We start from the raw sequence: 12,903 nt of genomic DNA on the forward strand, positions 1-12,903 counted from the left end.
GGCCTAATTCGGGGGATGTAGGTTTTGAAGATTTTGGCATAAAATGTCTAAATCACGCACATAAACTGCTCAAATGCCAAAGCTGGGTGTTTAAGCCAGGAGTTGCTGATGGAGATAAACACATTTGATTGAAAGTGCTGCTAAGTCCAATATCTCCAAAGACCCAAATGAAGTGCTCAGACGGCGAGTGCATAAACTTTGCCGTCTTCTTCTTCTCAGCATATTTGGAGAAAGTTCTCTGGGGGGAGTTAGATGAGTAGAGCTGGAACGCATTTCAGGCCCGAGGATGTTAGGAGCCAGATTGGCACCGGAATGGGACGGCACTGGCACGGAGACAGTGGACAAACAGATTCTCAGCGTTGAAGACCACCGCGAGCGGAAAGAAAAGGCAGGTGCGGCTTAGCGGCGTGTCAGTCAGTTTTCCCAAACAGCAGCAAAATGCGGTGAAGTGGGAACGCTGCCCACGCGCTGGGACAGAAAGCCCATACGGACCGAAAGATAAAACAGGCCACGGGCGGAACGGCGGCGGGATGGGGCTTATGACAGCCGTGTGGGGGCAGCGGGATGTGGGTTTGTGCTGCTTTGTATTCATACTTTAGGCTACGAAATGTCACTGTTACTTAATTATGAGACTTGGGGCAATGGAGCAAATGTTTTCAGTTAAGTTTTTTTTGTCTCAGCGATTATGAATGTGTATTAAAGAACAGCAATAATAAGCAGGCTTTACCCCTGCAGTCATAATCCAGTGATGTAGAGTTGCTGTGTGGCAGCAGGATTAGAATAACACAATACATATGGAGCTCTATCAGACACGCACAAGGCAAGTGTTTTTTGGGTAGTTTCAGCCCGGCGCAGGTATCATTTTCATGATCTGTGCAACATTGTTTAAATAATTAGAAATTTTAAAGGTCAAGTCAATCTAATTGCTTGCCAATGTAATGTGTTGATTAGGGAAACTCGGTTCTTTATCGGTATCGATGCTACATTATAAAAGACCGAAGTATCAATTAGCTCTGACATTAACGGTTCTACTACCGCTACTGGAGAATTATTGCTGAATAAACATTACTTACAGTAGCATAACTAAACAGACCAAACCTTTCTAATTTGCGATATTTGATATTCGTCCGGCGACTGTGTCAAGTATAAAAGCCTTCACAGTTCTCGACAGTTCTCGTTCAGCGGAGCGCACACACATTGCTTGTGACACAGTCTCACGCTCAAACAACTCGTAAGCTTGCAGAGTGAACCCAACAAGCTGTATTTCCTGAGTAGACATCTACAATGCCTGTTGCAGCATACATTGTTTTCTTGTATAAGCGGAAACGCAAGCAATCTGGCTAAGTGAAAGTATCTTCGAAAAGTGCATTAACTGTAATGCAAAGTTTTGATTGCCTAGCTACTAACGGTAACGTTACATCATCCACATCGTTATGTCAGCAGTCAATCACCTAAATTAGTATAATATTAATAGTTAAATAAACACACACACTGGGTTACAATGAAAACAGTTCGGTTAAAATGAAAAAAAAAGTATATATATATATATATATATATATATATATATATATATATATATATATATATATATATATATATAGGAATATTTTAATATTTTGGCTTTTATGTATTTAAAAATATAAATATATAACCATATATCCATATAAAAGAAGCTGTTGACATGGAATTGAACCAGATACAAATGTAAAAAAATGAATTATGTGTGTAATAACAATAAATGATGCAAGAAGAAAGTGCTGAACTACTGAAATGTGTTTAATACTTTATATAAAAGGCTTTTTTGGTGATGGCAGCTTAAAGTCGCCTCTCATTTGGAGATTGAATTCACATGCATTGCTCAGGTGTGAGTTTCTCACAGACTTCAACAGAGTGTAACAATCTTGACGATTCTGTGGGTCTCGTCTGTCAAATCTTTATTTGTATTTTCTTTTGGATTCAGGTCAGGTGATTGGCTGGGCAATTCTACAGCTTTATTTGCTTTCTCTGAAAGCATTTGATAGTTTCCTTGGTTCTGCTCTGGATCATTATCCTGCTGAACTGTCCAATTCAATTCAATTCAGCTTTATTTGTATAGTGCTTTTACAATGTAGATTGTGTCAAAGCAGCTTCACATAAATGGTCATAGTAACTGGAACAGTGTAGTTCAGTTTTTAGTGTTTAAGTTCAGTTCAGTTCAGTTTAGCCCAGTTCAGTGTGATTCACAGTTCAGTGACTGTCCACCCTGGTTACATCTTCATCCTCCTGATCAGCTGATTTTCATTTACATTGAGGAAGGGCAGAGGGTTGCTGAAGTACTACTGAGAGATTTCAGCTGCTGTCTGGGCTTTCACTGCCTTTCCACACCCCTCTTTCTTCATGTGTTCAATACTTTTCCCTGCATCATTTATTTGTAAACTAATTAGTTTTGTTTTCTCTGCATACAGTATTTGACTTTTTTAGCTGTTACAGACATCCAATGAAAGTCAACAGCACCTTTAGAAATATGTTTTTTAAGAACAATTGTCATGTGTTCAATACTTATTTCCTCCACTGTGTGTGTGTGTGTGTGTGTGTAAATATATATATATATATATATATATATATATATATATATATAGGGGAAGCAATTTTTGTGTTCTGAATGCACATATACTTACCCTGCTGAGAGTCAGGGTGCCCTGTTTGCAGTCTTTGCACCGAACACGCAGTTTTCCAGGCTGGATGGCCTTACAGACCGTCTTACAAAACACATAGAAACTGCTGTGGGCTTTGGCTCCTGAAAAATAAAAACAATCATAAACATTATAAAAAAACAAGAAATAATGTGTGATAAAAAATCCTGTCTCATTACAGTCTCTCCCATCACACAGCTCAGACTACTATTTTACAATATTAACTTGATTCTAGTTGATCATTTTTAATCAGAGGTGGCTTATGTAAAAGGCAAAGGCCTCTAGATTACGCTTATTTTTCCATAATTAAATATGATCATGCCTTGATTTTTAGTTATTTAATTAGGGCATTAAGGTTTGACTTTGCTTAGACAAAAGTCTTTAACAGAAATAATTGTATATGAGTATTGTGTCTGACTCCATCATGAGCTTGGAGGACTGCATCCATACATCTCTGCAATGACTCAAATCACTGATTAATAAAGTCATCTGGAATGGCAAAGAAAGCGTTCCTGCAGGACTCCCAGAGTTCATCAAGATTCTTTGCATTCATCTTCAATGCCTTCTCCTTCATCTTACCCCAGACATGCTCAATAATGCTTATATCTGGCAACTGGGCTGGCCTTACCTGGAGCATTCTTCGCTTTCAGGAACTTTGATGTGAAGGCTGAAGTATGAAGCTGTGTTCGCACCAGACATGGAACGCATGGATAAATCCTGTTATTCGTGCGTAAATAGACGCGTGAACATATTGAGTTTACTCACTTCATTCGCACATTAAAATACGCTTCATTCGCATGTCAAATCTGCTTCACAACAGACGCGGAATCGTGTGATGGGCAGAGCTGTTGTCTGCCTGGGGACTCTAGCTTCGTTGCTAAATAGCTAACATGGATTTTATTGAGAGAATCGCTGTGTTTATGTGCTTTATGAAGACTAAAAAAAACAGTGTCAATTTGTTTGGAGCCGTGTCTGAGTCCACTAGCTCGTTTCAGAGATGCACCCAGCTCTGTGAGCTCATAAACCCCTCTAAAAACTAGGGATGTAACGGTATCAGAATTTTACGGTACGGTAATACCTCGGTATGAATGTCACGGTACGGTATTTATTGAATCATTTACAGGAAAAAACAAAACTTATGAAAATACTCCAAAAAAGTGCCAAAAGTGTCAATGACATACAAATTAGCCATCTATCTGTAAGCTTTGAAACAGGAACTTCAATTTTAATTACAAAAAAATATTAAACCATGTAAAAAAAATAAAGTTTCAATTTAGTAGTGTTGAAAACTCATCACATTCAACATTTAATCACTCACTCACTTAGATAGAGATGGGTTTAAAGGAAAATTATCATATAAATATAATCTGGTAAAAGCTGGTATCTCTGGGTATTTACAATGTCCCCTGCAACAGAAAAACCCCTCTCATTTGGGACTGAGGTTTCTGGGACAAGAGAGATATGACTTGGCCCAGGTTGACAGCAGTGGGTAACGTTGTGCATTGTCTTTCCCCCACTTGAGAGGACAAACCATGAGTGAGATAGAGATCTCATGTCTGCATCAATCTGAACAGTGTGCTGACAACACCGCTATTCAGTACGCGCGCGACAACACAGCTGATAAGAACTCGCGCGACAACACAGCTGATAAGAACTCGCGCGTCAACACAGCTGATAAGAACTCGCGCGTCAACACAGCTGATAAGAACTCGCGCGACAACACAGCTGATAAGAACTCGCGCGACAACACCGATATTCAGTATGCGCGCGACAACACAGCTGATAAGAACTTGCGCGACAACACCACTATTCAGTACGCGCGCGACAACACAGCTGATAAGAACTCGCGCGACAACACAGCTGATAAGAACTCGCGCGACAACACAGCTGATAAGAACTCGCGCGACAACACCGCTATTCAGTATGCGCGCGACAACACAGCTGATAAGAACTCGCGCGACAACACCACTATTCAGTATGCGCGCGACAACACAGCTGATAAGAACTCGCGCGACAACACAGCTGATAAGAACTCGCGCGACAACACCGCTATTCAGTATGCGCGCGACAACACAGCTGATAAGAACTTGCGCGACAACACCACTATTCAGTATGCGCGCAACAACACAGCTGATAAGAACTCGCGCGACAACACAGCTGATAAGAACTCGCGCGACAACACAGCTGATAAGAACTCGCGCGACAACACCGCTATTCAGTATGCGCGCGACAACACAGCGAATAAGAACTCGCGCGACAACACCGCTATTCAGTATGCGCGCGACAACACAGCGAATAAGAACTCGCGCGACAACACCGCTATTCAGTATGCGCGCGACAACACAGCTGATAAGAACTCGCGCTACAACACCGCTATTCAGTATGCGCGCAACAACACAGCTGATAAGAACTCGCGCGACAACACCGCTATTCAGTACGCGCGCGGCGACAACACCCGCTTTAGAGTTTTCCAGCTCTTTTTCATCCCCGCTTCTAGCAGCACACTCCATTTCCGCATTACTGGATCTGTAGCGACAACAGACCACAAGGGATGATGGTCATGAATGGGCTGATGGGAATTGTAGTTTTCGCTACCTCCCGTTCGCTTCATTCGCCTGAGCAAATATTCTCAGAAGACCTATAGTTTTACCGAGTCATGCGACTTCGGTAATATCGAAAAAAATTTATATTGCGGTATGGCGGTATTTACAATACCGTTACATCCCTACTAAAAACTATACCTGGATGATGGAAGCTTTCAACGGCGCTATGTCATAATCTCACCCTCACAATAAGCTACTTATTGGTTAATGTGTGCGAATGTCTGCTGAAGTTCAACTTTTGGAACTCATGCGATTCGCACGAAACACGCAATACAGGTGTTAAGCTCGTCAATTAGCTAAAATGCTCAACTTGCGCCGCTTCAATTGTGTGAATTGCGTCATTTGCGCCACCTCATTCGTGAGTATCGCACCTTTGCATCGACATAACATGTAAATTACTCGCACTTGGCGCATCTTCCTCGTCTGGTGTGAGCGCAGTATGAGAAGGAGCGCTATCCTGCTGGAGAATTGTCCCTCTCCTGTGGTTTGTAATGTAATGGGCAGCACAAATGTCTTGAAACCTCAGGCTGTTGATGTTGATCATCCACTCTGCAGATCTCTCGCACACCCCCATACTGAATGTAACCCCAAACCATGATTGTTTCCTTCACCAAAATTGACTGATTTCTGTGAGAATCTTCAGTCCATTTGGGTTCCAGTAGGTCTTCTGCAGTATTGGTGATGATTGAGATGCAGTTCAACAGATGATTCATCACAATAATCGACCTTCTGCCACTTTTCCAAATGATTAACTAGAAGTTAAGTTATTACACTGCAAAAAATGCTTTTCTTGCTTAGATTTTTTGTCTTGTTTCCAGTCCAAACATCTAAAAATTCCTAAATTAAGAAGAATTTTCTAGACAAGAAAAACATATTGTCTTGTTTTCAGAAATATGAAAATATTAAGTGAGTTTTTCCTTAAAACAAGTAAAAAAATCTGCCAATGGGGTAAGCAAAATAATCTTACATCAAAAGAAAAAACAAGATTAATTTGCTTACCCCATTGACAGATTATTTTGCTCGTTTTAAGGAAAAACTCACTTAATATTGGCAAATTATTTCTCAAAACAAGACAATATGTTTTGCTTGTCTAGAAAATGCTTCTTGATATAAGAAATTTTTAGATATTTAGACTAGAAACAAGACAAAAAAAATCTAAGCAAGAAAAGCATTTTTTGCAGTGTATGCTTTGCTTTTACAACTGAGATCGACGACAAGACGTTTGTCAGGTAATGTGTACACACAATTCTGCTCATACAGCTTCCAAAAGTTGATTTTGCATCATAGGTGCCCTTTAATAGTTTGTTCTGTTTACTGTATATTTTACATTTGTGCTATATCATTCCAGCTTATAGACAATGAATAGAGCATTCCTGAAATAAGTCATACTGTATATTTAAAATGTCCTTTTTCCCGTCTATATTTTTAAGAAAAACACAATAGAACTGATTGATGAACCAAAAAGTGAGAGGTAAAAAGAAAAACAAACATATATATATATATATTTATTCTGTTTGGTGTTTAAATAAATGGGATGTGCGCCGAGCAACTCTGTCGACTCGAATTTTAGCAAGCCTCTGTTTACCTTTTGTTCCCTCGCTTCTTGTCCTCTTTAAGTTTACAGCCGTGTCGGTTTTGAGCGTGACGCACAGGTAAGTGGGTTAGTTAGAGCACTGAGTGGAGGATAAAAACAAAGCACAGAAAAGCTCCAACACGTCGCCGCAGTCCCAGGACAAAGAGCTCGCAATCCAATTAGCCAGAAAGAGAAGATCCAGACATATTCCTGGCGCATGATTTAGTTTACAGAGGACTTGTCCTATCAGTCTGTCCCATTCCAGTTCAAATCAGTCATGCACACACACGCGCACGCACACCTGGAGCAGCGTTCTCATTAGAGGTAAAAGCATGGGGCGCTGAGGAGGTACAAGATACCTTGACACGGCTGACAATAAATCGAGCGGAGTGGGTTTTATAAGACAGGCACCCTATTATTTATGATTTCTGCAGGATTCCTCCATTATGCTAATGCTTTTACAGGGAGAAGGGCCGGATAAAAGAGGTGGCGTGATTGGACTAAGTAGCCGAGTGGGCCGCTAGCCAGACTGAGCTTGAAAAGGGAAGGGCGGGCAGAGGACAGCCTGTAAAAGCGCCGCCATTGTGGCAAGTGACAGCATCCACTTCACCAAACCTGAGCGCTTACAAAAACGTTCAAACGCTCTCCCGGAGAGCGGCGTATTACTGCTGAAAAGGAGGTCACAAAAGCCTCAGCAGTGCACAAACTAGCGTAAATGAAAGCATATACAGTACTTACAAAGCAATGCTAGTTTGCCGGGACTAAAAGGATGGTATAGGGAGTGAGTCAGTTGCTTTAAGACTGCACAACTCATGGCCATAGCAAATTAGTCATAAGCTATGTTTCCATACACCTATTAATCTAACATTAAAGTAATATGGAGGTGACACGGTGGCTCGTTGGGTAACACTGTCGCCTCACAGCAAGAAGGTTGCTGGTTCGAGTCCAGGCTGGATCAGTTGGCATTTCTGTGTGGAGTTTGCATGTTCTCCCTGTGTTGGTGTGGGTTTCATCTGGTTTCCCCCACAGTCAAACAGATGCGGTATAGGGAAATTGAATAAGCTAAATTGTCCATAGTGTACTGTATGTGTGTGAATCAATCAATCTATCTATCTATCTATCTATCTATCTATCTATCTATCTATCTATCTATCTATCTATCTATCTATCTATCTATCTATCTTTCTATCTATCTATCTATCTATCTATCTATCTATCTATCTATCTATCCATCTATCCATCTATCCATCCAACTAAGCATCCATCCATCTGTCCGTCTATCCATCCATCCACCCATCCATATATCTAAGTATCCATACATCCATCCATCCCTCTGTCAATCCATCAATCTAACTGTCCATCCATCCATCCATCCATCCATCCATCTGTCCGTCTGTCTATCCATCCATCCATCCATCCATCCGTCCGTCCGTCCGTCCGTCCGTCCGTCTGTCCGTCCATCTATCCATTCATCCGTCCGTCCGTCTTCCATCCATCCATCCATCCATCCATCTGTCCGTCTGTCTATCCATCCATCCATCCATCCATCCGTCCGTCTATCCCTCCATCCATCCATCCATCCGTCCATCCATCCGTCTATCCGTACGTCCGTCCGTACGTCCATCTATCCATCCATCCGTCCGTCCGTCCATCATCCATCCATCCGTCCATCCATCTATCTAACATTAAAGTAATATGGAGGTGACACGGTGGCTCGGTGGGTAACACTGTCGCCTCACAGCAAGAAGGTTGCTGGTTCGAGTCCAGGCTGGATCAGTTGGCATTTCTGTGTGGAGTTTGCATGTTCTCCCCGTGTTGGCGTGGGTTTCATCCGGTTTCCCCCACAGTCAAACACATGCGCTATAGGGAAATTGAATAAGCTAAATTGTGTGTGAATGTGAGAGTGTATGAGTGTTTCCCAGTACTTCCATTCGCTGGAATAGTTGGCGGTTCATTTCGCCGTGGTGACCCCTGCTAAATAAGGGGGCTGTGCTGAAGGAAAATGAAAGAATGAATAATAGCAATAGTAAAAGAGTTTCAGCTTGAATATCACTGTGCATGACTTTAATAGCCACTATAAGAACAACATTGGGTAATTTACTTCAGATATTGACAAACAATTAAATTAAAACTGAGGTCTGGATATTTGCATGGCTGTGAAATGCTCCCTTCTCCATATTTGATAGCTCAATAGTGATTTCCCAAACTTTACATTTACCGTTTCTGTCATCTACTTATTAATACACATGTTTTCAAGTGGCCATTTTGAAGCTAAAGTTCTTTAAATGTAACTGATCCTGTTATGCTGGCATTAGTAAACAGCTACAGTCAGAATCTGACTGACTGCGAGTGTTAAACGAATAAAAATGGAGATGAAAATGTGTTGTTCTGTTATCTGTTATCATTTAAATAGCGTTAATTTAAATAGCGTTAATACTGTGTTAGTGGCAGGCAGGTTTAAAATATGCATACACGTTGCTTATTACACACACAGGGATGCGCAGCAGCTCAGAAATATCTCTAAACACGAAAAGTTTAAGGATTGAAATGAAAAAGATTATACTTGACTTCATCAGAGAGCTGCCAGAGCTGCCGCCGCCGCCAGAGCTGCTTAAATAGTGTGTAATCAGTCCCTGACAATCCTCCAGTGGTGTGTGTGCAATCAGTCCAGATAAGGAACAGGTGTGTGAGTGGAGTGCATGTATGGAGTTGTAGTCTATGAAATGGCAGTTTTGTAGTCCATTAGTGATTGTGCATGTATTCCAGCGATCTATGGAGTTAAGATCTCTGGTGATCGGGACATGACGAGTGTGAAAGGAATAAAAATGGAGATGACAATTTGTTGTTCTGTTATCTGTTATCATTTAAATAGCGTTAATTAAAGACTGTGTTAGTGGTAGGCAGGTTTAAAATATGCATACACGTTGCTTATTACACACACAGGGATGCGCAGCAGTTCAGAAATATATCTAAATAAGAAAAGTTTAAGGATTGAAATGTAAAAGATTATACTGGAATACATAAGTGGTTTCCAAACTTTCTTGGTCAAGCCTGTATTTAAATAATAAATGCCTTTGAATAATAATTTGTGCGAATTTTGTGAATTGACTAAACAAGATAATGATTTAAGTGGAAAATATAATGCTGCGTTCACACCAGACGCGGAACGCGCGTCAAGTGCGAGTGATTTACATGTTAAGTCAATGCAATTGCGCGAATAGACATCTTGCGGTGCGATACACGTGAGTGGCGCGGTGCGAATGACGCAAATTGCGCGAATTGCGCGGTGCGAACGGCGCGAGTTTTGCGCAAATCACGGGAGTTCGAAAACCTAAACTTCAGCGGACATTCACGCCGCATTAACCAATCAGAAGCTTGCTCCTGTGGGGGCGTGATTGTGACGTAGAACCTGTTGATGGTGTCCGGGGGAAATCTTCCAGCCGACACCGACAACACGTCATCAAACTGGGCTTGGCTCAGTCAGAAGCACCGCTGAAAGCCTCCGTCATCCAGGTTCAGTTTCTGGAGGAGTTTATGAGCTCACAGAGTCCTAAACATATCGACGCTGTTTTTCAGCCTTCATAAAGCACATAAACACTGTTATTTTCTTCATAAAATCCATGTTAGCCATTTAGCAACGAAGCTAGAGACACAGGGCAGACGGAAGCCCTGCCCATCACGCGAATCCGCGTCTGTTCTGAAGTGAATTTGACACGCGAATGAAGCGGATTTGACACGCGAATGAAGCGAGTAACCTCAAATGTTCACGCGGCAATTTACGCACGAATAGCGCCATTTATCTGCGCGTTCCGCGTCTGGTGTGAACACAGCATTAGAATTGCCTACATCAGTGGTTCCCAAACTTTCTAGGACAATCCCCTTCTTTAAACCTATAAAATATCAGGCAAAATGGTAATACTGCCTAAGAATGATAATTTGCGTGAAAAAAACTGTTCTGTTCACACCAAAATTAATGCTATTTTTTACATGTGAAACAAAAATAATTCAAAACAGGTATGCACTATCATACTTTTCAGAAAATCAGTCAAGCAACAAAATGACTCGGGTATCGTTCCAACTAAAGCAAACCATCACAAACAAAGGAGTAGGGGTGAAATCAGTAATATGTAAACTGTACATGTGTTTAATCACGATTAATTAATTATATTTAATTCACTTACATGATAGATTAAGCTGTGAACAGTTTATTAATGCTGACTGAAAAATAAACACCTGTGTGTCCAGCGGTGTCCTCTCGTCTGGATGCTTCAGTCTCCAGGATGACGGCCAGGCCTTCGGATGCGGTAGTCTGACGGGAGCTGCTGAGGTCGAGTCGGGTCAGGCTCTCCATCCCGCTGCCCAGTCTGCGCTGCTGGATGAGCTCTGAGCGGTGGGCAGAGGTGGACGGGGGCAGGACCACATGAACCGTGCTCTGCTCCGGGAGATCACAGCCCTGTCACACAACAGGACGAGCAGATACAGCCTCATTCATGTTTAATAGCAATACACCTCAGAGATTTGGCATTTTGGTTCTTTTTTTTTATCTGTAACACACTTTACACCACTATTTCTTATTTATGCTTTGGAAACTGTTGTTCTAGAACTCAATGTCTATCAATTTTCGTCACGATTGATTCTTAAGCTTTGGATTTAATTCAGTTGCCAGACTAATTAAATTGGATTCAATATTGATGTAGATACGGTACAGTATTTCAGAAACAGTGGATGTTTACTTTTAGCATTAATGATTCTCTAACTAAGCCTCTAGACCAGTGGTCCTCAAACAGGTACCAGTCAACCGATTCCAGTCTGTGGATCAATTGGTACCGGGCCGCATAAGAAATCATTAATTATTTCTGTTAATTTATTATCTATGACTGAAAAGTCTTTTATTTTGAAAAATCTTTTATTTTAAAAAAAATGACCATATTCTCTCGGTTAAATCTTTTAAAGTTTCTAAAGTTTTCGGAAAGTTTCTTTGCTAAGGGGAAAAGTGAAGTGAAGGACCCACAAACTGCTAAAGAATAGATCCGCAACACATTTGTCAACAAATCAGGAACATCCATCAAGGCTGTGCAAGAAGATCAACTGCTTGTGATCGTAGATGATGCTGGCCTTTTAGGGGCCATTCGCATGTCGCGTTTTTTCTAGAGTTAACGCAAGTTCATTATTTCCAATGGAGGAGCGCGGCTTACAACACCCTGGAAGTGCATCGCAAGTCATGTGACAAGAACTGACCAACCAGCTTCAGCTTGCATGGAATATACACATTTCGGACAAGTAATTATCTGAGACAAACACAGAACACCCAAACACTGCAGTGCTTTGTAATTTTCTGACAGCAATGTTTTGTCAGTTTTTCGTCTTCTGAGAAAACAACTGATGTTCACCTAGTAAACTACGAACCATCGGCCACTGGTCGCTTAGCAACCTACAAACCACCGGTCCGCAGTAAAACTGTCAAGCATTGACCGGTCCGCGATGATGAAAAGGTTGGGGACCACTGCTGTCGAATATTGATCATCCTCGTCAGTTTAATAATTAAATAACTATTTAACTAAAACTGATATGAAAAACATTGTGATTGTTTATTGTCGCTTTTTGTTTTATGCCAGAAATTATGACATTAAGAAGTAAATAAAAACAGTGAAAAAGTAAATGAAGTAAACTGAGATGACCACATTTGGTAAATTTGTAAAAAAAAAAAATTATAATAAAAAATCAAAAAATAAAAATAAAAACAGATTTTTTTATTTTTTTATTTTTAATATGCATCGCTAAAAAACTTAATTTGAACAACTTTAAAGGTGATTTCTCAAAATTTTGATTATTTTGAACCCTCAGATTCCAGCTGTTGAGAATATTGAATATTCTCTTATCCTAACCAAACATTACATAAATGCAAAACTAACCTTTTCTGCTGTTGTATTTATTTTTTAATTAGTTGTTTATTTTAAAATAATTTGAAACTATCTATCTATCTATCTATCTATCTATCTATCTATCTATCTATCTATCTATCTATCTATCTATCTATCTATCTATCTATCTATCT

The 12,903-nt window shown here is 40.6% G+C and overlaps 1 protein-coding gene across 8 annotated transcripts in view; it reads right to left on the reverse strand.

Annotated features, from left to right (window-relative positions):
- The window catches only part of prkn (parkin RBR E3 ubiquitin protein ligase), a 175,107-nt gene that overhangs the window by 86,985 nt on the left and 75,219 nt on the right, over positions 1 to 12,903 (reverse strand). For 7 of the 8 annotated variants that reach the window (XR_015505125.1, XM_087277904.1, NM_001423707.3 and 4 more), the window contains 2 exon segments: positions 11,082 to 11,301; positions 2,658 to 2,776 (listed from right to left, as the gene is read on the reverse strand). Coding sequence is in view for 6 of the 8 variants with exons in the window: in XM_087277904.1 (XP_087134030.1) it covers positions 2,658 to 2,776; positions 11,082 to 11,301 (339 nt within the window). In the remaining 2 variants the exon portion in view is untranslated. 8 annotated transcript variants of the gene reach the window in all.

The sequence above is a fragment of the Danio rerio genome, chromosome 13 (genome assembly GCF_052040795.2).
Source record: "Danio rerio strain M-AB ecotype USA chromosome 13, GRCz13ab, whole genome shotgun sequence".
Lineage (NCBI taxonomy): Eukaryota > Metazoa > Chordata > Actinopteri > Cypriniformes > Danionidae > Danio > Danio rerio.